General features: G+C 47.6%; 3 protein-coding genes across 5 annotated transcripts in view; 1 reads left to right on the forward strand and 2 right to left on the reverse strand.

Annotated features, from left to right (window-relative positions):
• The window catches only part of SCAMP2 (secretory carrier membrane protein 2), a 26608-nt gene extending 14522 nt beyond the window's left edge, over positions 1-12086 (reverse strand). The window contains exons 1-2 of one of the 2 annotated variants that reach the window (XM_083698413.1): positions 11820-12086; positions 1013-1093 (exon numbers count right to left, since the gene is read on the reverse strand). In XM_083698413.1, coding sequence (XP_083554539.1) covers positions 1013-1093; positions 11820-11876 — 138 coding nt within the window. In that variant the 5' untranslated portion in view covers positions 11877-12086. The remainder of the gene's footprint in view (positions 1-1012; positions 1094-11819) is intronic. The other variant, XM_083698414.1, reaches the window with a different exon arrangement.
• The window catches only part of CLK3 (CDC like kinase 3), a 200346-nt gene that overhangs the window by 3747 nt on the left and 169560 nt on the right, over positions 1-27039 (reverse strand). The gene's annotated exons all lie outside the window — the stretch shown is intronic.
• Positions 12074-26974, forward strand: MPI (mannose phosphate isomerase). Of its 2 annotated transcripts, none has more exons than XM_083698367.1 (9): positions 12074-12274; positions 14503-14624; positions 15547-15674; positions 16963-17163; positions 17631-17772; positions 20054-20236; positions 20448-20621; positions 22511-22719; positions 23937-26974. In XM_083698367.1, exons 1-9 carry the CDS (start codon positions 12246-12248, stop codon positions 24153-24155), a joined length of 1407 nt encoding a protein of 468 aa, XP_083554493.1. In that variant the 5' UTR covers positions 12074-12245; the 3' UTR covers positions 24156-26974. The 2 variants fall into 2 exon arrangements, with proteins under 2 accessions (XP_083554493.1, XP_083554494.1); XM_083698368.1 differs by having other exon boundaries at positions 12105-12318.

The following is a 27039-nucleotide window of genomic DNA, read 5'->3' on the forward strand; positions in this document are numbered from 1 at the left end:
CATTTAAGGTAGTATGATACTGCTTGTATAGTGCAAATGTACCCCAGAAAGGCACTTACTCCAAAGTTCAGTCCAACCTTTTTGCTAAGACCACAGAAGATACTACCATGAACATATTGTTGTTGTTGTTTTACTAGCCTGCTAGTCATGCTGCATGGGAAGCTCTTGGCTCTGCTGCCAGCCGTGAAACACAGGCTAAAGAATTGTCTTCTGTCAAATGTACTGCTGAAGGAGGGGAAGTGTGTTCTGTCCCTCTTCTGCCAACCTGCTTAGTTTCCATGCAGGCCATGGAGGAGGGACGGGGCAATCCACCTCCCCTCTGCCAGCCCATTCAGTCACCTGCATGTGGCAGCCTGGAGGGGCTACCAGGTGCACTGCTGTTGAATGAAAGCTGGGTTTAATCTGATGCCAACAGCAGTTTTGGAAAGGAGATTTGACTGACTTCCATATGATGCCCATCTATGTTTCCGTGGCCCAGGAAAATCCAGGGATGCTATGTATTACCTTTTCAAAGAGAATCAGTTAGAAACAAATCTTTTTCCAAGCTACTGTCAATTTAGGGGAACTTTTATTAGCAAGATTGACTTACTAGCAAACAGAAGCCAGGGATTATGACTCAAGCCTGCAACTTACACCTTAACATTATCTCCGTTTTGTGTTACTTGTATGAAATCTTTGTGAACTATCCCCCAAGACTGCTGTGATGACAACAAACATTGGTTAACTTACTATTAGAAACCAATTCATACAAAATTCCAAATATATATGATTAATATACATTGTATTTTCTGCATTTCTGTGATAGCACGTGGTGAATGTAAAATAATAAAACAAATGCTGAACTGAGCCTCTCCCTGTGCCAAGAGGCACTGAAAGAAGGGAGTTGTGAAAGGGAGAGGTGCTTTGTAGGCCCAGAAAGTGAAGCATGCTGATCCTTGGCAGTTCCAAACAGATCCCTCCATGAAGGCAGCCTTGCTAGCTGGCACAGGGCCTGACCCCATGCTGCACTTACCAGCCGAGAGCTCTCAGAGAAGGGGTTGAATTCATCCAGGCCACCCTGGTTAGCGTGTGCCAGTTGCGTGACTGAAGGATCCTGGAAGAGAAGAGGCAGAAATGCTATTCAACACATGGCAACTCCTGATAAGTATGTGCAGCTGGGTGTTCATGCCAGTAGACAGGGCATGCATGCATGCTGCACTTTATTTGTAAAAATTGCCTGTGAACTTCCTTTCTCCTTGCTCACTCCCAAACCAAACACAGTGGGATTTGCCCTCCTCCCCAGTCAGCTACAATGGCTTCACTGACTCCTAATGTGAAAGAAAAACACCAAATCCACACGCCTTCTTGGCCATACGTCCTTATTATTTATTTAAAATGCACAGGATTTTACAAGAGTTATACAACCAGCAGACAGGCCACTGCTCCCAAAGAGCTTTCTGTCCAGAATAGAGATAGTAAGGAATAGAGAGAGGAGAATGTGACTGACTGTCACTACACTAATTTAAAGCTTAACTGGGCAGAGAATGAAGTTTAAGGTAAACCAAGGTTTCGAGGAGGAAACTGACATGGGGTTGTAGCTGTAAAGCATTGTTTCAGGAAGCAGGAGATGATCAACTGAGGGTGACTGTACTGGAGGGGCAGAGGTCACAAATAGGAACAGAACAAGAAACAAGGGTCAAATGATAAGTTGCAGAAACCCTCTGACTCACTCTGAAAGTGGTTTATGCTGGATACAGCAGAGAATGGAAAGCCAATGAAGGGATCTGGAGAGGGAAGAAATGCAGGATTCCTGGAGCAGAGTTTTTGCCTAAGAGAACTAAGATAGGACAGCGGTGTCCCTTTCCGTTTAGTGGTGCAGGACCCCTTTTGCCATGGGATCTCAACAATTTTTTCCACCTTGTGGGCTGGGCAGACTGAGTGACAAAGTTCCACACAAATGCCCAGATGAAGCATCCCTCGAGTGCCCAGGGGAAAGTTCACTCCTAACTGCTTTGTTTACAGCTATAGAGCATATTTTAGAAACAGTCATATAAATCCAAACATGCAGAAATAGAAGTGGCTGGCCCTGCCTCCAAACAAATAATGAATCAGATTAAACTGCTCACACATGACCAAGCAGTGAGAATCAGACTGTAAGCAACAACGGGAGAGGAGAGTGTGTGCTGCAAATCAGTCTAGAGAGAGGAGGCCTATGGTGCTGGGCAAAAATCTAGTCTCATCCCAGCTTTCATCTGCATGCTGCAAGCTCTCGTTTAATGAATAACTGCAGGCAAACAGCCTGAGCCCTGACACTCCTTGCATAAGCATGTTGTTGCACAACCTCATGAATCACTCCAGGAAGAAGAAACAGGTGCAAGCCAACCTGTGACGAAGGCTGTGGTCTGATACAAGTGTACCATGGAGGATGCTCCTGTTGGCCAGAGGGACCTACACATAGCAGAGGATCTGTTTTGCAAGCAGAATATGCCAGGTTCAACCCCCCAAAGCTCCAGGTAGGACTAGGAATGTCCCTTGCCTGAAACACTGACAAGATGCTGCCAGTCAGTGCAGAGCTAGATGGACCAATGGTATAAGGAGGCTCACTCTACTCCTAAGTAAACATCCACAGGGCTGGGTTGCACATTCCTTTGCCTTGCACGCTAATAGGTGCAGACCCAAGAGGGAAAAACTAAGGAACCCAGTAAGGTTTTTGCACTTACTTAAGGAGGTAGCCATCACATCAGAAAAATGATGAACCAGAGCCAATGTTAGAAACTGGAATAGAAAAGCTATTTGCCACATGGCTCCTGGAACCTGGGTTAAGGGCACAAAAACCAAGTGGATAAGGGGACGCGGGTGGCGCTGTGGGTAAAACCTCAGCGCCTAGGACTTGCCGATCGAAAGGTCGGCGGTTCGAATCCCCGCGGCGGGGTGCGCTCCCGTCGTTCAGTCCCAGCGCCTGCCAACCTAGCAGTTCGAAAGCACCTCCGGGTGCAAGTAGATAAATAGGGACCGCTTACTAGCGGGAAGGTAAACGGCGTTTCCGTGTGCTGCGCTGGCTCGCCAGATGCAGCTTTGTCACGCTGGCCACGTGACCCGGAAGTGTCTGCGGACAGCGCTGGCTCCCGGCCTATAGAGTGAGATGAGCGCACAACTATAGAGTCTGGCAAGACTGGCCCGAACGGGCAGGGGTACCTTTACCTTTTAACCAGCTATAGCAAAGGAGGTAATACAGAGAGCACAGCAGGACTTAAATTTAGGCATGTATAGGACAGTAACACCTAGTGAACTTCATGGCTGAGTGGGGATTCGAACCCTGGTCTCCCAGGTCCTAGTCCTACTGACACTCTAACCACTAGACCACACTGGCTCTCACTGGAGGGAGCCTTTTTCTTTCTGTTTGCAAAGTCACAGCTTCTGTGATGAGTGGAGTTGTCCATCAGGCCCACATAACGTGATTACTTTCAAAGTTCTAATGTTTTTAATCTATGTAAAGGAAAGCACTTCCTTTACAGTTAGGTGATGATACTCCACCATTTCTAAAAACAATATTTCCAGCATGATAATATCCTTTAAGAGATGTGGTGAGAAGAATTGCACACAGCATTCCAAGTGCAGCTGCACTTGGAATAAGCTGCACTTGGAATAAGACTTGTATAAGGCCATTATATTTCCAGCTCTACTTTCAATCCTTTTCCTAATGATCCCTAAAATATAGTTAACCTCTTTTTACCACTGCCACAACCTGGGTCAACATCTTAACTGAGTTATCCACTATGACCCTAAGATCTCGGTTCTTGTTCAGTCCTGCCACCTCAGACCTCAATAGCATATATGCAATGCTAGGATATTTTGCCCCAGCATGCATCACTTAAAACTTGCTCACACTGAATCAGATTTATCATTTTAATGCTCATTCACCCAGTTCGGAGAGATCCTTTCGGAGTGCCTCACATCCTCTTGTAGTTGAAAACTACGCTGAACAACTTGGTGTCATCAGCCAACCTTGCTAACTCAACTCCAGGAAGAGCTAGAAAGATGCTCTGTCTTGTTCTGCAGACAGGTTCAAAAAGCAGACAACACACATCCAGTAAATCTCACTGGCAGTCACAAATATGCAGGACTGGCACCAAGAACTAGATCAGAATGGTTTTCTTATATATTTCAAGATATAAGAATATTTATTCTAACACTCCTCCCTCCATACCAAACACGCCATCAGATGCACAAAAGCAAACTTCAGACTGCCAGGTACACAGGAACAGACACCCCGCAAAAAAACACAAAAACTTTTTGTCATAATTTGCAGCATGCTCTCTCCACCCCCAGGCTCAACCTGCATTTTCCTGGGGGGGGGGAATGCAGTAGAATCCAAATAAAGGGGGTCAACCTTTATTCTTCCAAGCCAGCCAGCAAAAATATTATTAGGAGAAGAAATGAAAGGCAAGGCAAAGAAAGGAAGCACTGATTTACTGCTAGAACCATTTCACTTTGAGAAGATAGATCACCAAGAGAGATCCCTTAATAATCAGCCAGCCCTCCTGCTTCCTCTGCCTCCAAAAGAGAGAAGCAATCCATTAAGTATTTGCAGCTTGCTTGCTTGTTTGTAAGGGACGCGGGTGGCGCTGTGGGTTAAACCACAGAGCCTAGGACTTGCCGATCAGAAGGTTGGCGGTTCAAATCCCCCGGGGTGAGTTCCCTTTGCTCGATCCCTGCTCCTGCCCACCTAGCAGTTCGAAAGCACATCAAAGTACAAGTAGATAAATAGGTACCGCTCCGGCGGGAAGGTAAATGGCGTTTCCGTGTGCTGCTGTGGTTCGTCAGAAGCGGCTTAGTCATGCTGGCCACATGACCCGGAAGCTGTACGCCAGCTCCCTCGGCCAGTAAAGCGAGATGAGCGTCGCAACCCCAGAGTCAGTCACGACTGGACCTAATGGTCAGGGGTCCCTTTACCCTTATTGCTTGTTTGCAAACCACAGCATGTCTTACCAAAAGATTGGAGGGGGGGGGTAAAATCAACCAGATCTCCCCTCCTGCAAGTGTGTTAAAGAACTACTTCCCAGTTTGCTTACTTATGACAACTGTACAACAATGGAAAGATTTCCTCTTCTCAGCGCATCAAAAGCCTTCCTGAAAGGGAACAAAAGCTGCCCTCAGCTCTCCTGCTGAGATAACATTTGCAAACCACTTGACTGGAAATCTCAACTTGGTTGCTAGGTGGCACTCCTGAGTCCCTGTCCCCCCACTCAAAAAAAGCCTGACAACTGGTTAATTTCAAGCACTGACCAGAGCATTGAACTGATGGGAGCTGAGAGATCAGCAAGGCAGGCTGAAGCCGTTACAAATATTTTTGAGTGATCAAGCTGCACCGATGCCAGAGCACAACACCAGGCAGAGGGGAGACTTTGGCTTCAGAGCTTGATGGGAAGAAGACGAAGAAAGACGTTCAAAGCTCTGGCTGTGAGCAAAATGGATGGTTTATTTCCTGTTGCAAAACTTCAAGTCTATTCTGCTTTGGAGGCAAGTTGCAGTGTCACTGGTGTCACCAGCAGTTTAGCTTTCCAAATCTTGCCTAGCGTGGAACATAAGAAGCTGCTTTTTTCAAACTCAGGCCACTGGTTCCCCCAACTCAGTCTTCTCCAACCTGACTTGCAGGGGCCACCGAAGGCCTCAGACTGAGGACTTGCCCACCTACACCAAGTGAATTTAACCTAGATCTTCCATATATAATGCACATAACCACTAAAATACGGCCTCTTGCTTGCATTTAGAAATCTCCCCACCCCAATTCTTCCTACAACTAGTGATATCTTCCCTCTGGATAACTGTGTTCTTGTGAAGCTGTTGTGAGCACACTGCTTGTCTTGATCTAGACTTTTTAGCTCATAAAAGTGAAGCAAAATACAAGGAAGTATCCATTTAAAAGTCACAAGATCTCCCTGCGAAGTTATGCCAGTCTAAAGATGATAGACACAGAGCAGAGACATATCTGGAAATCAGGAGCAGGGATCATAGAATGGCTTTCACACTAGATATAAATTATTCTTTAGAATTTGCAAGAAGTACAAGAGATGTGAGAAGGCAGGTTTAATTTAAGAAGGTAGACATGCACAGACACTGATCTAACTCACCCTTAAGCAAACCGTACACCTGTATTCCCCCCCGCTGCAGAAACAAAATCAGGAAAAGACTACAGTGCCTTCTGCTCACAAAAATGATTTGCATGTGGTCTATCACAATCAAGGTAGGGAAGCCCAAAATCACAGCTCATAAGCCATAGCAGGTTTTAGCTTAATGTGATGGGAGTCTCTTAGATGCCAACATGCAAGAATAGGAGACAGAGGCAGGCTGGCTAGATAGTGGAGATGAATCCTCAGGACTCAAAAAGTTGACTCCAGATGGCTAGTCTACGGGAGTAAAAAAAAAGGATGGGGAGTAAACAGCTCAATTTAAGGCCAATTCAGTCAATTAGCTACTACAGAGTATTCAAAAACAGGTTTGTGTTTAACAAAATCTTTTGATTATGTTTCTCTAAGCTAAATGACAAATGATTTGCTTTTTGGAGGGGAAGAAAAACAATGGCATCAAAGCAGAAACAAAGGGAAATCAATGTCCCTGGAACATTGTAGACTATTGTTAGTCTTTAAGGCGTCACTAGACCTTTTGCCGTCTTCCCTGCAAGAGGCTAACATAACCACCTTCAGGAAAGTGAAGTAACAATGCGTCTGTTAAAAGCAATAAGTGGGTTACTACAGAAGCTTCCAATTTCATTATGCAAGACCAGGCTTCCTCAACCTCAGCCCTCCAGATGTTTTGAGACTACAATTCCCATTATCCTTGACCACTGGTCCTGCTAGCTAGGAATCATGGGAGTTGTAGGCCGAAAACATCTGGAGGGCTGAGGTTGAGGAAGCCTGTGCAAGACTCACTGCTAGACTTTAAAAAGGATCTAATTCCAAGATAACATGAAAACATGGGTTTCATTTGAGTTCAGATTTATTCTTCATTGATAGCAATTACAGGAAAGGAAGAAGAGCTGATCCAATGAAATACAGTCATACCTCGGGATAAATACGCTTCAGGTTGAGCGCGTTCGGGTTGCGCTCCGCGGCGACCCGGAAGTAATGGAGCACATTACTTCTGGGTTTCGCTGCTCACGCATGCGCAGGCGGTCAAAATGACGTCACGCGCATGCGCGGCGAAATGTGGCACGCACAGATGTGCTGTCGCATCTTATGTTATGTTCAGGATGCGAACAGGGCTCCGGAACGGATTCCATTCACATTCTGAGGTACCACTGTACCAAGAAACAGAGCAAAAGGAAGCTTTCTAGCGGTGACCTCTTTCTGGCAATTTAGGGTTGGGAAAATCTCCTAAGCACCATTATGAGTTGCCCCCATGGCAGAATGACTTGTTCTCAAAAAGTAGAATCAAAAGGAAGCGCAGTACCATGGACGACTCCTGGGTAGAAAAGCCTATCAGCTGTTTTCACACACAAAGTAGTGCTATGTAAAACACCAGCACCCAGACCAGGACACCTGGTCCACCTTCACAGAGACACACAGTTAAACCAGGGCATCACTCACCACCTCCAGACTGCTCAGATCATAGGTGGTACTATGGAAAAACCATCCCAACTCTTTTATTTTTATCATTTTATCCCCTTGCCCCACCATCTTTTTTTTCCTTTTTTTGCATAATTTTCATTTGTTCTCAGATTTATGTGTAAATAAAGAAAAAGAAAAGAAGACCCCAGGGTTGTCACATGGTGATGATGGACATTCATTTTTTTCTCTTTTTAAAATGGCAAGTATTTATAAGGAAACAGATACAACTCCAGAAGAAAAGGGGGGGGACTTGGGGGGGGAGTATTGATCGAAGGAGAGAAAGCCAAATAAACATGTTTCGTTAGATCAGTGCTAGCTCAGTATCTATGCAATTTAATTGGATAAAAATCTGTGCAAGTGTCCCTATTACTAAAACATTTTGAAGAGGAAAAACACATACAGTCTTTGTTTTCTGTGGTGAATGCAGGTACCATCCTGGAAGAGGGACTGAAATGGGAAGTGCCTCTTCCAAAACATTGCCTCCTATATGTGGTTTTTACTTTAAACAAAAATACAGTACTAAATACTGTTTGAAATTGAAAATATGTTGATCAATTGCCTTTTTACTAAATTTTTTATCAATTAAAAATTACAGCCTTAGAAAGCACATACACAACTTAAGTATAAAAGGCTCAATACCATACACAGTCCAAGGAAAAGAATGTTGAAAAACACCTTTTAGTAACTAGAACAGGAAAGGACTCTATGCTATTGTTAGCTTTGTTGCAGTTTGCCGGCCCTTTAAACTGGAAGGCTTCAACAACTGATTGCCATGAAGCAACCTTGGTTCTCACATGGGAGTTCAGAACTGCAGCTACCTGAATAGCTTGATCTGCACACCCACACCCAGGTCTCCAAGATTAAAACGCTGGATCGGGAGCCATCTGCCAACTCCCTTGATAAACAAAGGCATGTTTCAGAGATGGCCAGCACTGCCAATGTTGTTTAGTAAAATATGAGTGACACTCTGGGAACAGAAAAGCTCCTAGGGAGATTAATTCCCCTGAAAGCTGAAAAGAGAGGACAGTGCCCATGAGTTTCGTATATTTACCTCTGAACCCAACAGTTTGACAAGGAAAAAGAAAAAACACTGTAGTGCTGGGGGAGAATGCATCACTTGAGCAGGAATGGGGGACCTGCTGGTGTCCAAGCATGCTAGATTGCAACTCCCATCATCCCTGACCGTTTGGCCATGCTGGCTGTGACTGGTGGGAGTTGGGAGTCCAGAACACCTGGAGAACCACAGATTTGCCACACTGGCTATAAAACCAGCTTATTCAATACAAGGTTGTTTTGCACCAGTGCCACCTGACACAACTGCAACAACTGCTTCATCCCAGTGGCCCAGCCCTTCCCACTTGGGGGCTTCAACAACTGAGGATCCTTGCCGGCAAAGAAAAAGCCCTTTCCTGGCAAGCATGTCTGAATTGCTAACTTGGAGGCATTTATTAGGCCAGATTAATACATGCCTTCAGCAGTGCGGAAACTTCTTGAAGACACAACCACACAGGGGCTACTCCACACAGGAAGCTCTTTGTCAGAAGCACACCCACACACCCTTAGTTCCAGGGGTTCTCACTACAACTCATACAAACAACTTGTGTGAAAGTGTGTATACAAGCCATATCACAAGGCTAATTTCACATGTAAGATCAGGCCTTCAAAAAAAGGAAAGTCATGCCACCTGCATTTACTATGTGCTGCCTCACCACACTGTAGGGCTGAGCTTAAAGTGTGTCAGGCATAGGGCCTTTTCCTCACCACAGGCTCTCGCTATATTGAAGTAGGAGCAGGGAACCTACTGCACTCTATTGCTAGACTACAACTCCCATTGGCTATGCAGGCTGGGAATCTAAGCTCTGGAGGTTTACAGAGTGCAATCCAATGCACAATTCCTTGAAATTACCACTGAATTTAGTTGGCCTTATTTCCAAGTAAACACCCAAAAGGTTGTAAAATATATAATCTGTTCTGCATGTGTATGCATTTTAATTAATGATTCTTAAGACATGCTTAAAGTCATAAATGTTGATAAAGATGGATTCAAAAAAGGAACTCCGTAATCAAAGGAAAGTTCTGCAGCTTAACCCTGAAGAACCAACTTAAGCCATTAATTATGCTCCTTTAAACCCAGGCACATCAGATTGAATTGACCACATACAGAGAGGAGAGCAGTCCCGCTTTCTCTGTGCAGTCCTATGTGTCTTCAATCAGAAGTCAGTCCCACTGCATTCATAGGACTGACTACCTAGCAAATATGTTTAGGACTGCAAACTCAGTGTCCTAAAAGAATCAGAACTACATTATGAGCTTTCATAGTGGGCAGTAATGTTCTCATTCCACCCATCTCATGTACACCTGAGAAGCATCAGATGTAGGAGGGCAGTCAAAGCAAAGTAGCAATATGACAGTGATGTGCTAACAGGAAAAGCAACACTGGAGAAACTGAAGAAGAGTCGAAGCTGTTATAAAAAAGCCAAAAGGATTACGATTTCCCACAGCAACAGTAGAATTAGCACTCAAATTCACCCCATCACACAAAGAGGTGTTCAGATCAATGAAGCTGGATGCCTGGCAGCCAGACAGCTCTGCAACAGGTAGCCAATCTGGCAGTCTCCAGATGTTGCCGGACAACTTTCATTGATACTGATCACTGGCCATACTGGCTGAGGCAGATGGGAGTCCAACAATTTAGTGAGGGCAACAGGTCCTTCACCCCTGCTTGACAGAAGCAGCTGGCATTTGCAATAGACGTGTTGGTAAGTTGTCATTTATTATTTGCTTAAGTGCCTAAAGCACACTATGCACTGTACATGATGAATGGTTAAGTTGTCATATAATAATTGTAAAAGTGCCTAAAGGATACTGGGCACTGGGCATGAATTCAAACCTAGAAATTCCTACCTACAGGCTTATAATCTAAAGTTTAAAAAGTGTACTTATCAGTAGAACTGTTAACAGTATGCACACATGCAACTCTGCCCCTTTCAAGAGATAATGCAGTGTAGTATCAAAAACCTGGTGTGTGTTCTTGACAGAGCAGCTCAGGAAAGGAAACTGCAACACCACTACAGAGCATTGCTCGTGATTCTGTCATGAGAAGGAGCAGCAAGCAGAAATGGAGCAGTAGCAAGCTCTGCCTGGTACAAGTCAACGAATTAAGAAAATTGCTACAAACTTTTGCTACAAAAGTTTGCCTGGTACAAGTCAACGAATTAAGAAAATTGCTACAAAAATTACAGCTCCCCAAAAGTGTCAGTAAGCAAACACTCCTTTTCCTCAACAATGAAGATACAGTTCTGCCTCCCTGCCACTTGGTTCTCAAAGGAAAAACCTGTTTGCCAAGACAAAATTTGTGTTTAAGGATGGACATGCCCCCATCCTATCCTCAGATGATCCTGTGTATTAAGCAACAGACTATGAGATGGGTAATCTTAAAAGCACAAGGTTTGATTTTCCGTTAGAATTAAGGATACAGGCTACATCCATTCATAACTGAAGAAGCCCCAAATCTTGTCTGAGGCCAGACTGGAAATCCCCCCTGTAATTTACCTTGGGCTTAAATCCATAACTTCCCTTTCCCATTCCTGCAGTTCACTGTGATACAACACCTGCTTCTGGAGGGCTTGTTATGTTCACTGGGCAGTGAAGAGACACGTGGCCGCTTTTATTTTATTTATCAATTCCCTCATTCATTGCATTTTCTTTCCAGTCTTCCTCCAAGGAGCTCAAATCCCAAAACCCATAGATCTTCCCAGTTGTTGTCCATCTGACCCATCCTAACCCCTAACCCTGGCTTCCTCAAACTCGGCCCTCCAGATGTTTTGAGACTACAATTCCCATCATCCTTGACCACTGGTCCTGCTAGCTGGGGATCATGGGAGTTGTAGGCCAAAAAACACCTGGAGGGCCGAGGTTGAGGAAGCCTGGCATAAGGGGTGACTGAGAAACAGGACTTCTTGGTTCGAGGGCCAAGATCCCCCAACGTGGCTAGGAGACTACACGGAGCGAGCTTACTTAAGCCCGGCTCGCTTCAGGCCCTGCCACCTCTGGGGCCACAAGGAGCGGGAAGGGGGTTTGCCGCCCTCCTGCTCCCACGGAGACCCCTCCACCTCGCCCCTACCCCGGGGCTCTTTTGCAGTCGAGGGGGCCAGAGCCGAGGGGCGTGGCCTGTGCCCCCCCCCGCCCTCCGCGGCCACAGGTGTTCCCTTCACACACACACCCCCCGCTCACCTGGAAGGGGTTGACGTCGACGGGGTCGGCGAAGGGGTTGGTGTCGAAGGCCGACATGGCTGCTGCCGCCGCCGCCGCCGCTCTCCGAGACTCAGCTCCGCCGCACCGGTTCTCAACCCGGTCCGCTCCCTGGAAACGGCACACTTCCGGGACCAGGGGTCTCCTCCCCGCTCCTCCTCCGCCTCTTCCCTTACGCGCCTGCGCAGAACGACCCGCAAGACGCAGGCGCACTCCTTCGCCACGTGACAAAGACGCCTTTTTCTGCCTCGCCTTTGTGACCTCATCGAGCCGCAGAGGAAAGGGCGCGTGGAGGTAGCAGGGCGCATGCGCAAATACAGAACGCGCGCTTGTTCGCGCTCTCGCTCTGTCGCTCCGGAGATGGAGGAGAAATAGATCTCAAGATGAAGGGGAAGTTGACTTCCGGGCATGCGCACTGAGCGGAGAGAGCGCTCCAGGTACCGTAATGTGCCGCGTAGTGCGCAGCAGTCTGTTTAACTCGGTAAGCGTGAATGTAGAATGGCAGCCAAAATACTAACAGCGACTACTGTACAGTATATGAATTGAATTACATTTATATCACCCCCATCTCCTCTGAGTAGTTTCTTTACTTCATGCCTGAAAGGTATTAAAGAAGGGGCCAGGCAAGCTTGCTTGAGGCTATTCCTTGGACTTTAACTAATAACAGTGATGAACATGAAAATCAGGGCACCACCACAGAAAAGGCCCTGTCCCCTGTGGTCGCCTGCAGAACCCCCAAAGGTGGGCTAGAGCCCTTCCAGGCAACCTTAGCATACACAGACAGGCTCACCCGCAAGGAGACGCTCCTTCAGATCCCCAAGGCCTTTTGGGGGAGGGGTGAGCAAGGAAAGGGGAACCAAGGTCAGCTTGCAGGTTGCTGAACAGTTTGCAGTAGGCCCCAAAGTGCTTTTGACTTCACCCTCCCTGTCAATGGCAGCAGCAACAAGGGTTGTCGTGGGTCGTCATATTCGTCATCAAATGCTTTAGCAGCCTTTCTTAAAAACCACACAAGGCAACTCACAGAAATCTACAAATATATGCTGCAATATTCTAACCACCTAATTTAAGAATATAGGCTGCTACAATCTCTGATTTGTAGTAACCTGCAAGGCAGTCTTAGCCACATCTATTCAGAAGGAAGTCCTATGCAATTCCATGGGATGTGCTCCCAGGGTTAGGATGGCAGGTTTAGTCTTAGTTGTAGATCAGGCACCCCAAACTTGGCCCGCCAGATGTTTTTTGGGACTACAATTCCCATCATCCCTGACCACTGGTCCTGTTAGCTAGGGATGATGGGAGTTGTAGTCCCACAACATTGGGAGGGCCAAGTTTGGGGATACCTGTTGTAGATGCACCTCACAGAGCTGTTGTGGAGGAGAAAAGGATCCATTTACATTGTCTCAAGCTCCCTGCTGGAAAAGTGGGATATAAAAATAGGAAATATAATAAACAAGAATAACAGATTTGCATTTGAATATGTGTGGGCCATCGTATTGCACTGCATGTGGGATACCTGCAGCGGGTAATCGGCTCCCCTCCTAGATTCACCATTTTGTACCTGACTTTACAGCAGCTGAATGCAAGTGATGGACTCCAGTATCCTCATTAAAGCAAAACAAGTCCCAGATGCTGGAGGTCTGTGCACCCAATTTGGGGTTTTACTGGCGAAAACCAGTACTTTGAAACTGAAACCACTGATCACCGCCTTCTTCCAACAAGCCTAGTTCTAATTTGAGATTTTTGTCCTGGTCAATATTTGTATTAGATTTGAAACTGTTTCTGTATATGTCGTCGTTCGAACACTCATTATATATGTGATTGTTCTCTATGCTTTGCATTGTGGTGTTGCTTTGAAATGCTTCATAGGAAGTGATTCAGGAGGAACGGGGAGGGGGGGGGACAAGCATAGCCTGCTACTGCCCTGCAGTAACTGTTGGCCTCTGCCCGCCCCCCATACCCTGTGTGCAAAGGCAGCCCCACCTGTGGTGCATTTTTGGATGTGATGCACACTCACTTGGAAGCAAGTCCCACTCAAGGCATAAAATGATATAATTGTAGATCTGAAAGGGACCACGAGGATCATCTAGTCCAACCCCGGCAATGCAGGAATCTTTTGTGAAAGGAGCCTGAGATTAAGAGTGAGAGTCTTCTGCTGTATGGACTATCCCAGCTGCAGCAGTGTTCACGCTTGCGGAACGGCTTAATACTTGCCAGACCGAAATGTTGCAAGAGCTTGATTAATTAATTGCATTAATACATTTCCGGCAACCCGTGCGTAATATAGCGCCTAGCCTGGCTGCACCATCCAGCCCCCGGCAAAAGAACCACCTTTCCTGGAGCACAAGAGAGATTTTATTTTTCACTCGTTCCAGGGGGAAAACCACCAACCCCTCATCTATAACACGCCACTCGGCGCGGATCAGTTGAGAGTGCGGGAGAAGACTCGGATCCGGGTTCGAATCTAACCGCTCACTCCCGAGTCTGACCATAAACCTTTAATAAAGTCCAGCTGCCCCTTTTGCGACGCTGTGGAGCGTTTCAGGGGCGGCCTCGGGGCCCCTGTGTGGCTGCTGCGCTGCACCGGTGCAATTCCTGCTTGCAGCTCCCGGACGCGGCAGCCTGGCTCGGGCTGAGGCTGACGGGCGCTCTCGCTCTCCCTCCCCAGACACCTGATCCGGAGCGGCGGACTACTTTTCCCGGCGTGCCCGGCCAGCCGGCCGGCCGGCGCCTGGAAGAGGCGGGGCAGAGCGAAGCAGAGCAGCGTCGCGGGGATGGCGGAGCTGCGAGGTGAGCGAGGCCGGGGCAAAGGAGGGCGCCTGCTTGCCCGCCTTGGGGGTCCGGGGGGCGGCGGAGGGCGGCTCCTCGTGCTCCCCGCCCGCGTTGGACGGAGGGGCTCCGGGACAAAGCGGCGGCGAGCAGGAGCAGGAGCCAGCCGCTCCGGGTGGGGAGGAGAGAGGCGTTCCCGCCGATCGAGCAGGCAGGAGCGGTGCCCACTCTTGGGGGAAGCCCGGTCCCTCCTGCGCCCTCCGGGGGTGGGAAGGGGTTCCGAGCGTCATTAGCCAAACCCCCGCCATCCAGGACGCGCAATTTTGGCGCCCCTGACCGATGATCGCCCAACCTCTGCTTGAAACCCTGCAAGGAAGATAGGGCCTTTTTCACAGCGGCTCCGTTGGCCAACAGTAAATTTTGAAGGCCTGGCAAATCTATTTTACTCCTTCAGGCCTTTAAAAGAAAAGAAAAATTCTTCAAACCATCTCTTTCTTTCCCATTAGTGTCTCTAATATCGACCACCGCATCCCACCAAACCATCTTGGGAATTGTAGTTTGTTTTGGGCACTGAGGGTTTTTAGGAGACCCTGTCCCGTCCCCCCCCCCCCCCCCAGCTGCAGTTCCGCATGAAGAGGGGTGGGCTGTGAAAACCAGAGGGAACTGTAACTCTGAGAGGTAACTAGGGCTCTCTCAGCACCCTTAACAAACTATAGTTCCCAGGATCCTTTGTGGGAACTCATGACTATTTAAGGTGATCCTGCTTTAAATGTGCAGGTGAGGGCCTGTGTCAAGATGCAGGGTAAGGGTGAGGTGGGCTCATTTGCTCTAAGAGGCAGCATCCTGACAACAGCAATGGAGCTTTGGGGCCGACTGGGGGCAGCTTCCCACATTGTGTCCTTGTGCATGACCTCCCACCTGTGCCTGTCTTTTGCTCCCTCAGTGTTTCCCTTGGCCTGCGCCGTGCAGAACTACTCCTGGGGCAAACTGGGCCAGGACAGTGAAGTGGCCAGCCTCCTGGCAAGCAGTGATCCAATGATCCACATCGAAGCGAGCAAGCCCTATGCGGAGGTGAGTGCAAACTGCCTGGGGGCCCAAATTCCACTATATGGCTGGGAACCTAGATCAAGGTGCTCAGATCAGTCAGGGTGACCACTTGCGCTCTAGACCCTTGCGCCTCTTGGCTGATAAAAACCAGCAGGGAGGGAACAGCTGGCTGGGCCAGGGAGATGATCAGTGCCTCTTTACGAGAGGGGGTGGCCCCTGCCTGTTTGAAGGAGGCAGTGGTAAAACCACACCTTACAAAACCTTCCCTGGATTCAGAAAACCTAACAAACTACCGGCCAGTTGCTAATCTCCCTTTCCTGAGCAAGGTTCTGGAACGAGTAGTTGCTTTTGGAAGAAACTGATTTTCTGCATCCATTTCAGTTGGGGTTTAGGCCCAGTTTTGACACAGAAACTGCTTTGGTTCCTAGTGCAAAATTCAGCAGTCGGGTTGCTCACTGGAGCAGGATGGTTTGAGCATATTACACCGATCCTAGTCTGACTGCACTGGCTACCAGTTAGTTTCTGGGCCCAATTCAAAGTGCTGCTTTTCACCTATAAAGCCTTAAATGGCTCAGGACTGCAATACCTCAAGGACCATCTCTCCATATGAACCTACCCGGACTCTGAGGTCGTCTTCTGAGGCCAACACGAGAACGGGCCTTCTCTACAGTGGCTCCTTGTCTGTGGAATGCTCTCCCCAGGGAAGTTTGCATGGTGCCTTCATTATACAGCTTTAGGTGCCAGGCAAAAATGTTCTTTTTTAACCAGGCTTTTGGTTGATTTGATTGACATCCTATGCCCTTTTAAAATGTGGGGTTTTTTTGGAGGGTGCTATTGGGTTGTTTTTATTTTGATTATATATATTGTGGTTTCATATTTTGATTTTGTTCTATGAACCACCTTGAGACCTCTGGTATAGCGTGGTATGTAAATTCAATTTTAAAAAACAAAACAAAAAAAAAACTCACGAGTCTGAGCTCTCAGCCCTGTCTAAAGTGGCCACGGGGCAACCGTCACAACACTGCTGCTCAGAAACAGATTTCTCAGGGCTCCGAAATGGGGACAGACAAGGTGCCACCTTTCCTTTGTTGACAGATGCCCAACTCCCATCAGCCCCAGCCAACAGGGCTAGTGGTTGGAGCTGATCGGAGTGCAAGAAACATGCTGTACTCTGAATCCTATCAGGCCTGATTTCTGGCTGTGCTGCCTGGGGCTGATGGGAATTGGAGCCCAGCACCTGGAGGGCCACAGGTGGCCCAGACGTGCGCTAAGAGGTTTTGTGCATCATCTGTGTGCTCTCTTTTCCTCCTAGCTCTGGATGGGCACTCACCCCAAAGGAGACGCCGTGATTCTAGATAATCGCATCCCCCAGAAGACCTTGCGGCAATGGATCGCGGACAACCCCGACTCCTTGGGCACCAAGGTCAAGGAGGCCTTCCAAGGCCAGCTGCCCTTCTTGTTCAAAGTGCTGTCTGTTAACTCAGCCTTGTCCATCCAGGCTCACCCCACCAAGGTAAGGCCCTCTTCCCAGGGTGCCAAACGGCATGGAATCCCGCTGAGCTTTCTGGACTTTGCAGGTCAGGGACAAGGAGCTTGAAGGAGCATCAGCGGTTGAAGCCGGAGTTCAGAATGGCATGCAAGGGAAGCAGGTGCTCATCTGTTGGGTCCAGAGGTTCCCTTCCTCCGACACAAGGAGCCTTCCACCAACAGGCAAATGGAACCTTTTGGATCCAGCCCAAAGTTTCACGTTAATGGGTTAATGTCCGATCCTTCTGGGGTCACAGCACAGATTCCTCCTGCTTCTCTTCCCATCCTTGACGTATTAGCCCACCCCTGGGTGCGTTGCCTGGTTCCCCAGGTGTTCTGTGGCTCGCTGAACCCACAACAGAGCACCCCCCTGCCTGAGCAGACTGACTGTGAGACTGGAGCCTGGGGCTCAACACCTGTCCCCCCTCTTCCCTCCCTCTTCCCCCCTCCCAGGAGCTGGCAGAGAAGCTTCATGCCCAGTATCCAGAGCACTACCCAGATGCCAACCACAAGCCGGAGATGGCCATCGCCCTGACGCCCTTCGAGGGCATGTGTGGCTTCCGGCCTGTTGAGGAGATTGTGTCTTTTCTCCAGAGTAAGCATGGGAGGGGAGGGGAAGGGAAGGAAATAAGTACCAGCAAGATACAGGGACTCGGGTGTCCCAACTGGGGATGGAATTGTGTCCTTGGAACCGTGTTGTGATGGAAACAAGCATCGCCTCCCTGCAGGCTCACCCATCCTCTCCCTCCCCTAGCACAGCCACAAGGAGGCAGGTGGCAGCATTTGCTTTCAGTTTCGGTTAACCACAGTTTAGTGTTACAGCCCAGCCCTCAACCGTGGTTTGCTTAATAGTAGTATGTTGAAATCAGGTTAGCTTCTTGAACTATAGTTTGAATTTGGCTTGTTTCAAGCAAGCTGTAGTTAAGATTGACCACACAATTAGTTGGGCTTGGTCGACATGACATTAACTGGAAGCAGAAGCTGCTAACTGCCCCCTCAGGGACCTGCCAGAGGTGGAGGAGCAACAGCAGCCTGGAGGGTGGCTAGACTCCATGTAGCCATTCTCTCTCTTTTTAATAATTTTTTTTTAGTTTTTCAAATTTTGAAATTTACAGTCAATTGTCAAACATCCGAAATAAAAAGAGAATTCCGTAGATTCCTCTGGACTTCCCTCCTCCCCTTTGTGGGTCCTTGATTAACTTCCTCCTGCATCTTCTCTATTAATCCAAATCTATTAAATCTCCATTACAACCATAATTCAATGTTAAACTACAAGTATTATTATTCCAATCCACTAATAATTTTAATTGTTTAAAATGATTTTTAAGGTAAATTATTTATTTTCCCCATTCCTGGTCTTCCTGATATCTGATTCTTCTGGTCATTTTTGCCATATCGGCTTAATTTGCCATTCTTCTCTGGTAAGGATTCTTCTTCTTTCCATCTCTGGGTTAGAAACAACCAGGCAGCAGTAGTCACATACATAGTCTTTTCTGTTCTGTTGTAATTTTGGCTCCTAAAGGTAAAGGGACCCCTGACCATTAGGTCCAGTCATGGCTGACTCTGGGGTTGCGGCACTCATCTCGCTTTATTGGCCAAGGGAGCTGGTGTACAGCTTCTGGGTCATGTGGCCAGCATGACTAAGCCGCTTCTGGCGAACCAGAGCAGAATTCCTTAAAGGAAAGCTTCAAGTTTTTTGAAGAAAAAGTTATTCTAAACATTTTTTTCACTTCATTATATATCATCTCCCAATTTTTTTTTACTACTTTTCAAGTCCACCACATATGATAAAAGGTGCCTTCTTTTCCCTTACATTTGCAGCATGTATTTGACCTTGTTTTATACATTTTAGCTAATTTACTAGGAGTTAAGTACCAACAATACATCATTTTCATATACCGTATTTTTTGCACCATAACACTCACTTTTTTCCTCCTAGAAAGTAAGGGGAAATGTCTGTGCGTGTTATGGAGGGAATGCCTATGGGTGGCATGCCTACGGATTTTCCTCCTCTAAAAACTACGTGTGTGTTATGGTCGGGTGCGTGTTATAGAGCGAAAAATACGGTAATTTTCTTTCAAAGTAAAACATGCTGTAAACTTCAAGTCCCAGTACCATAACTTCTCCTATGCTGTAAGTTGTATATTATATTCAAAGTCCCTCACCCAGTGTAACTGATTTAACCTGTTCATCTTTTGTATGCTATTCTAATATTACTTTATACATTTTAGAAAGCAATTTGGTCTTGTTTTCTAACAGTTCTTTTTCAAGTTTAGATGTTTCATTAAAAAAGCCTTTCTTTTTATCCATCTTAAATATATCATTAAGTGGATGGTATTCTAGTGGCTGGGGAAACCCAGCCAGATGGGCGGGGAATGAATGAATGAATGAATAATATTTATTTATTTTATTTTATTTTATTTTATTTTATTTTATTTTATTTTATTTTTGTGACCAATCAGTTAATAGTTGTCTTATATCTTCAAACCTCTTTAATTTTAATTGATGTTCTACTTCCATTAATTATTCTTTATAAGATGCCCGGTCATTTCTCATATTTAATTTTTTTAGAAATGTTGCTTTCAGTGGGAAAGTCATCATGGTGTTTTTCGTTCTAAGAAATTTTTATATTTCCCCCATAATTCATAAACCACTTTCCTTACTACACGATTTAGGAAAGCTCTATGTACTTTAACCTCGTACCACAAATATTCATGCCAACCATATCTGTTACTGTGACCTTCAAGATCTAAAACTTCAGAATTTTTAGTGATATCCGTTCCTTTAGCCAGCATAGACAGGATGCTTCATAATATAGTCTTAAATCCGGCTAGACCCCATGCAGCCATTCTCAATGTCCTTTGGGTTCCTTGCAGACGTTCCTGAATTCCGGGCCCTGATTGGGAATGTGGCGGCGGAGCAGCTGGAACGCAGCGTGGGCGAAGACCCCCGGGGTGTCTCTGCCGCACTGCGCATCTGCTTCACCCGGATGATGAAGAGCGAGAAGAAGGTCTTTGTGGACCAACTTAACATGCTGGTGAAGCGGATTTCTCAGGAAGGTGGGTCTGGTGTGAGACTTGGGTGCTGGGGAGGTTGTGGCCCTCCAGGTGTTCCTGGGACTGCAACTCCAGGCACCCTTGATGGTTGGCCGTGTTGTGGGAGGCTGATGGGAGCGACCTCTGTGGGGGGTTAGGGCCTCCACTACAAGGCGAAACTTGGCAACCAGCAGCTGCTGCTCACCAAACTCCTCCATGTGTCTCCATCCCACAGCAGATGCAGGGAAAGATACTTCGGCCAGTTGTGGGGAGCTCCTCCTCCGCCTCCACTCCCAGTACCCCGGAGACATCGGCTGCTTTGCCATCTACTTCTTGAACCTGATGAAGCTGCAGCCCGGGGAGTGCATGTTCCTGGGTGCCAATGAACCCCACGCCTACATCTACGGAGGTGAGTTTCCGGGCACACAAGCAAAAGAGAGGCTTGGAGGTTGAATCCTGACAAGACAGAAGTACTGTTTTGGGGGGACAGGGGGTGGGCTGGTGTGGAGGACTCCCTGGCCCTGAATGGGGCAACTGTGCCCCTGAAGGACCAGGTGCGAAGCCTGGGAGTCATTTTGGACTCACAGCTGTCCATAGAGGCGCAGGTCAATTCTGTATCCAGGGCAGCTGTCTACCAGCTCCACCTGGTACGCAGGCTGAGACCCTATCTGCCCGCGGACTGTCTCGCCAGAGTGGTGCGTGCTCTAGTTATCTCCCGCTTGGACTACTGCAATGCGCTCTACGTGGGGCTACCTTTGAAGGTGACCCGGAAACTACAACTAATCCAGAATGCAGCAGCTAGACTGGGGACTGGGGGTGGCCACTGAGACCACATAACACCAGTCTTGAAAGACCTACATTGGCTCCCAGTACGTTTCCGAGCACAATTCAAAGTGTTGGTGTTGACCTTTAAAGCCCTAAATGGCCTCAGCCCAGTATATCTGAAGGAGCATCTCCACACCCATTGTTCTGCCCGGACACTGAGGTCCAGCGCCGAGGGCTTTCTGGCAGTTCCCTCATTGTGAGAAGCAAAGCTACAGGGAACCAGGCAGAGGGCCTTCTTGGTAGTGGTGCCCGCCCTGTGGAATGCCCTCCCATCAGATGTCAAAGTGATAAACAACTACCTGACATTCAGAAGACATCTTAAGACAGCCCTGTTCAGGGAAGTTTTTAATGTGTGAGATCTTAGTGTATTTTTGGTCTTTGTGGAAGCCGCCCAGAGTGGCTGGGGAAACCCAGCCAGATGGGTGGGGTACAAATAATAAATTATTATTATTATTATTATTATTATTATTATTATTATTATTATTATTGTTTGTATGGCCACCAGATCTCCTCTCAAGGCAGCTTCCCAGGTTTATGGGATTTAACGGCTTGGATTGAGCACTTGTGGGGGGGGAGCAGGGCTGTGGCCATGGGAGAAACCTGGAAGGGGAAAATATGGATTTTGGGGCCCATTTCAGACTGACTGCACAGTCAGGTTTTAGATTTGGGAAACCCATTCCTTCAGTGCCACCACTGTTCTGGCTTCCCCGCTGCCACCAACCCATTACTCTCGGGTAAAACACTGAGTCAGTTGTTAAAAGTGAACCAAATAAACAAGTTTATTTTATAAACATTAACAAGTTTATGGTTTCTCAGATAATATTCCTGTCAGTATCTTAACTTTTGTTTCTATACCTTCTGACTGATTATCTCAACTGTTTGACTGACTCCTCTTAACAAATTCTCTCACTCTCACATCAGACTAGCCCAACCCACAGACTTATCTTCTCTTGTCTCTTCTAACTCCAAACTGTCTTCACAACCACCCTGACTCTAAACTCTAAGTCCTCCCCTTGGGTTCCCATTGGTTAGTCATTTTACAATTAGTTAACCCTTTCCTTATGATGTCACACACCTAGGAGGGCAAATGCCACACCGCCCAATGGCAAGGGCTTTTCTGGCAACGGAATGCCTTGGCAGCCACTTCCTCCAGATGTGCTGGACTCCAGTTCCCATCATGCCCCAGCTGGCACAGCTGATGGTCAGGGATGATGGGAGTTGTATTCCAGAGATGCCTGGAGGTCGCTAGGTTCACCATCCCTGCTGCAGCTGCAAGAATCCTGCGCTGGCCTCAGAGGGCCTTGCCAACTCTGAAACTCTTAACTCTTCGTTTGAGATGACAGGGAGGGCATGATAAAAGAGGGTTTCTTGAGATGGGGCAGGAGGGTGTTTCTGGAGGGCCTCTCTTGCCACCACCAGCAGCCTCTGCACTTCCTGATGGGCAGCTTCTCTTTCCTTCCCGCCTTGCCACAGATTGCATCGAGTGCATGGCCTGCTCTGACAACACGGTGCGTGCTGGCCTGACGCCCAAGTTCATTGACGTCCTCACGCTGTGCGAAATGCTCAACTACACGCCGGCCCCTGGCAGCTCCAAGCTCTTGAACCCCGTCCAGAGCCGCCTGGACCCTTGTGTCTACCTCTATGACCCGCCTGTCCCAGACTTCTCTGTCATGAGGATAGAGGTGAGCTTCTCGGGGGCTTCCCCTACCCGGATGACGGCAGGCGGTTCCTGCTGCAAGATCCTTTCAAGTGCTGAGGTGGTATTAGGCACCTGCTCCCTGTGCAGCTTGGCTCAGATGGATCCGTCCACTTTGGTTTCTCCTTCTGCCCTCACCCCGAATCTTAGGTTCAGTTTGCTCTCTTTCTGGATGTCTTTGCAGTTCATTTTTTAACAGTGTGCATGGAAAATGTGTAAAACACATTTATGCACACAGTGTCCTCTAATATAATGCATGTTGGCGCATTCTTTTCACTGATACACACTTTCCCCAAATGATGGGTTGGAGAAGTGCATCACACATTTGGAGAACAGCATTTCTCCAGGGATACCTGCTTTCAGATTGCACGTTGGGTCCGAAAAGTGTGAATTAGGTAGCTTTGCATGTTAATGCAAACTTTACAAAGTTGCCTCCCTGTCCTTACATGGGCCCCAACTTTTTTTATAATGACATTCTTCCTCCAAGGAGTTTGGAGTGGCATGTCTGCTTCTCTCTCCTTATGTTTAAATAGGGATTTTTGTTTGAAACTCTATATTTTTTTTAATGCACATTAAGACACGGGTGGTGCTGTGGGTTAAACCACAGAGCCTAGGACTTGCCGATCAGAAGGTCAGTAGTTTGAATCCCTGCGACGGGGTGAGCTTCCGTTGCTCGGTCCCTGCTCCTGCCAACCTAGCAGTTCGAAAGCACGTAAATGTGCAAGTAGATAAATAGGTACAGCTCCTGCGGGAAGGTAAACGGCATTTCCGTGCGCTGCTCTGGTTCGCCAGAAGCGGCTTTGTCATGCTGGCCACATGACCCGGAAGCTGTACGCCGGCTTCCTCAGCCAGTAAAGCGAGATGAGTGCCACAACCCCAGAGTCGGCCACGACTGGACCTAATGGTCAGGGGTCCCTTTACCTTTAAGACACAAGTGGGACAGGACACACGTGAGATTAGTGTGGGCAAGAAACAGACGTGCTCGTCGTTGCCTGCTTTTACAGTTGCTGAAATCTCAGTTTGGCTTGAGATGGAGACCAGCTTGCACTGCTGAGCACTCTGGAGGCTGGAGGGAAGTCACGATCTTCCATTGCCTCTGGATTTGTCGCATGCCCGGCTCATTCGCTTCCCACTTAGTGAGGCAGGAAGATAAAATACCCAGGCCCCACCTCTACTGAGCAAGGGTTCTGCTTTCTCTTGCAGATTCCTTCCTCCATCAAGCTGTACCTCATTTCAGCCATCGACTCAGCCAGCATCCTGTTGGTGGTACAAGGAACTGCTGTCGGGACCTCCACTGCGGCCGCTTCAGAAATGGCTGTCCGCCGCGGCTCTGTGCTCTTCATCTCCGCCAACGAGAGCGTCTCCTTGCACCTGTCTGCACCTGATGGGATGCTGCTCTTCCGAGCCTGCTGTCTCGTATAATGTGGGGTGCTTGGCTCTTTCTTCTCTTGCTGAGACTCCAGTAGAAACGGCTGTTTTATCCTCTGCACAGCCAGTTACTCCCCTGACCCATCAAACCACTGTGTCAAAAGCCCAAAGCATTGGCGCTCAACCCTGTATGGTGGGCCCTCGTTTCCCCCACATCTTGACTCTATATTCAGGGAGAACCCTCCTGCTCCTGTGACGGTTGCTATAAAACATGGGGCTGGGAATTCTCCCATAGACCTCGTCGTTTTTTTAAAAAAAACTGCCATCTCCACCTTGTGCTAGACCGTTCTGCTTTTGAGGGGTAGCGGTCTGCACACTCTGAACTTTAAAAATGCTGTAAAACTTATGAAACGAGCAGTCAATGGTGTGCCTCTCTCCCCCCCCCCCCACCCACCCTGGGAAGAGGGTGGAAGTTTGGAAGAAGGGCTTGGTGATGAATTTGAGCTTCCCAGCCACGGGAATTCCCTCTTAGCCAGGACATTCTGCCTCCTGCCCTTTACCTGGGGGACAGGCAAAAGCTTTTCTCCACCTCGCCCCAGTTCCTGCCGATGGAGAGTGGTTGGCTATCATTGCTTCAAATCCCTGGCTGACAAAGTTTGCTCTGGCTGTAGTGGGCAGCATGTTCTGGTGTGAAAGTGCTTCCTCCTTGATGGCCAGCTGTGGGTGGTTGCTTAATCTAGGAATGGTTCCAGTAGTACGTTTTGGGTACCGGTGGCTTTTCAGGTGCAATGTCACTGCACTTCCATCCTGGGCCAGGTGGCAGAAATAAGTCCTCTAATGCTACAGGCCTGGGGGGCAGGGCCTTTGCTTTGGGTGCTTTTCACCATCTGCTCCCCCCCACCCCGTAGCATTTTCCCAGCGCCATGTAGGAAGCTCTGAGTGGTTCTATCCCCTGGCTCCATGTGGGTGTCACAATATACCATAGCTTGTTGTGATAAGAACAAACCTGACCCTGGTCCAGCTCCAAGTGCAGTATGTGTCTTCACTTTTCCTTGTTTGAAACAAGTACACCACGGGGTTGACGGAGCTGGCTTGTTTCAGACAAAACGCAGTGAAGACAAAACAGTCTAGGGCTGAGATGATTAATTAAAACTGGCAGCCCAATTTTCATATTGTTCCTCTCCCTCACATTGGTTGGGGTGAGAGAGGCTGTGTGGGGTAGAGGCTCCTTTCTATCCAAACGTAGCCAGTACCTGCTTTCCCTTCAGTAGTTTGGAACCTGTTCTCAAGCAACCAGGAAAAGGGTCCCCTGGCCCAACTAGTGTGCTAAGTTTGGAGGCAGGCTCAGATTTTTGTGGCCTGCAGAGGCTGTGGTTATAAGATGATCAAATTGGCAGCTCATGTTTGGCTTTTGCACCAACAGGAAGAGAATGGCTCTTCCCTTAAGAACATCAGATTACCACATCTTCACTGTATGGTGAATCTACTTACCTGGCATTTCAAAGTAAAGTACATGTACCAATAGCTAAAGCGAGTGTTATAATCACTCTGCGCTACCCCCTCTTGCAGAAAAATTCATTGAAAAAAATTCCTCCCAGTAGCACCTTAGAGACCGGCTAAGTTTGTTGTTGGTATGAGCTTTCGTGTGCATGCACACTTCTTCAGATACCGTGCATGCACACGAAAGCTCATACCAACAACAAACTTAGTTGGTCTCCAAGGTGCTACTGGAAGGAATTTTTAAAATTTTGTTTCGACTACAGCAGACCAACACGGCTACCTACCTGTAACTAGAATCATTGAATGATGGTACCCTGAACTCTTGGGTAAGTCAGTGCTATAAATTCAAGCATTGCTAAGGGACAGGCGCTGCCTTGGGGCAGGGCAGGGCGGTGGCCTTTCAAGTTGTCACTGGCTTACAGCTCCCATCATCCAGAACCATTGGCCATTCTGGCTGATGGGCGTTGGGGTCCTGCAAGATCTAGGGGGTCAGAGGTTCCTCACCCAAAGTTCAGTTCTGTGGCTTGGGGAGCAGGAAGCCCAGCCACTCCACCTTCAACTCAGTTTGAATTTGCAGTGTTGTAAGTTGTTGCTTACGGAGGGAGGAAAAGTCCACTTGCGCTTCCATTCGACAACTCTGGTTTGATTTGCATGCTCACTCATTTGGGGCTCAGTATATTTCAGCAAAGAGAACTGCCCCAGTTTCTCTAACTTCCCGCCAAATGGGAGTGTGTCCTTACCATAGCAGAGTGCCAAGCAGGAGCGACAGTTGTCTTCTGCAGAATGATTCTAGAGAGAAAAGTGCAGGGGGGAAATACAGAACCTTCAGAGACTGAAATAACAGTTATAAGTGAAAAGAAATAGGATGTTGGGGGACTGGCAGAATACATGCGTTGTCTTAAGGGGTTGTGTATCAGAATTTGAATCTTGAGGTCATCCGTCAGATGGATTTTGACTCCAGTCTCTGGCACTGCAAATTGTAGAGCTGTCATTTCAGCATTTGACGTTTTGATAGTTGCAGTCAACCACTTCGTACCATTTGTGTTAAGAGATGTGTGGGCCCAGTTCTACACTTTATACAAACTATTTTTTTCCTAAATTAACTGGAGGTTTGAGATGTATGTACAGAGTGTGTGCAAGTAAAGACCCCTGGAAGAGCCAGTATTCCTGCTACCATTGTACTGTATTCCGTATTTCACAGCTATAGTTATGGCTAATAATCCCCAAAGAATGAAACAGGGAGAAATTCAAATGGGTTCAGAAACAAAAAAATCTTCCCACCAGTGTAAAGCATCAGTTGTTTTAAGAGTCAAATGCAACGAGTTAAAGTTGACTTAAATAAAGAAGGTGCTGTAGAGGACAGGCCCTGAGAATAACATGTCTGGTGTATGTTTTTCTTGGGCTAAAGTTGCTTTTAAAATTGCATTTTCAAAAGGCC

This window comes from Podarcis gaigeae (genome assembly GCF_964106915.1).
Source record: "Podarcis gaigeae genome assembly, chromosome: 9".
Taxonomy (NCBI): Eukaryota; Metazoa; Chordata; class Lepidosauria; order Squamata; family Lacertidae; genus Podarcis; species Podarcis gaigeae.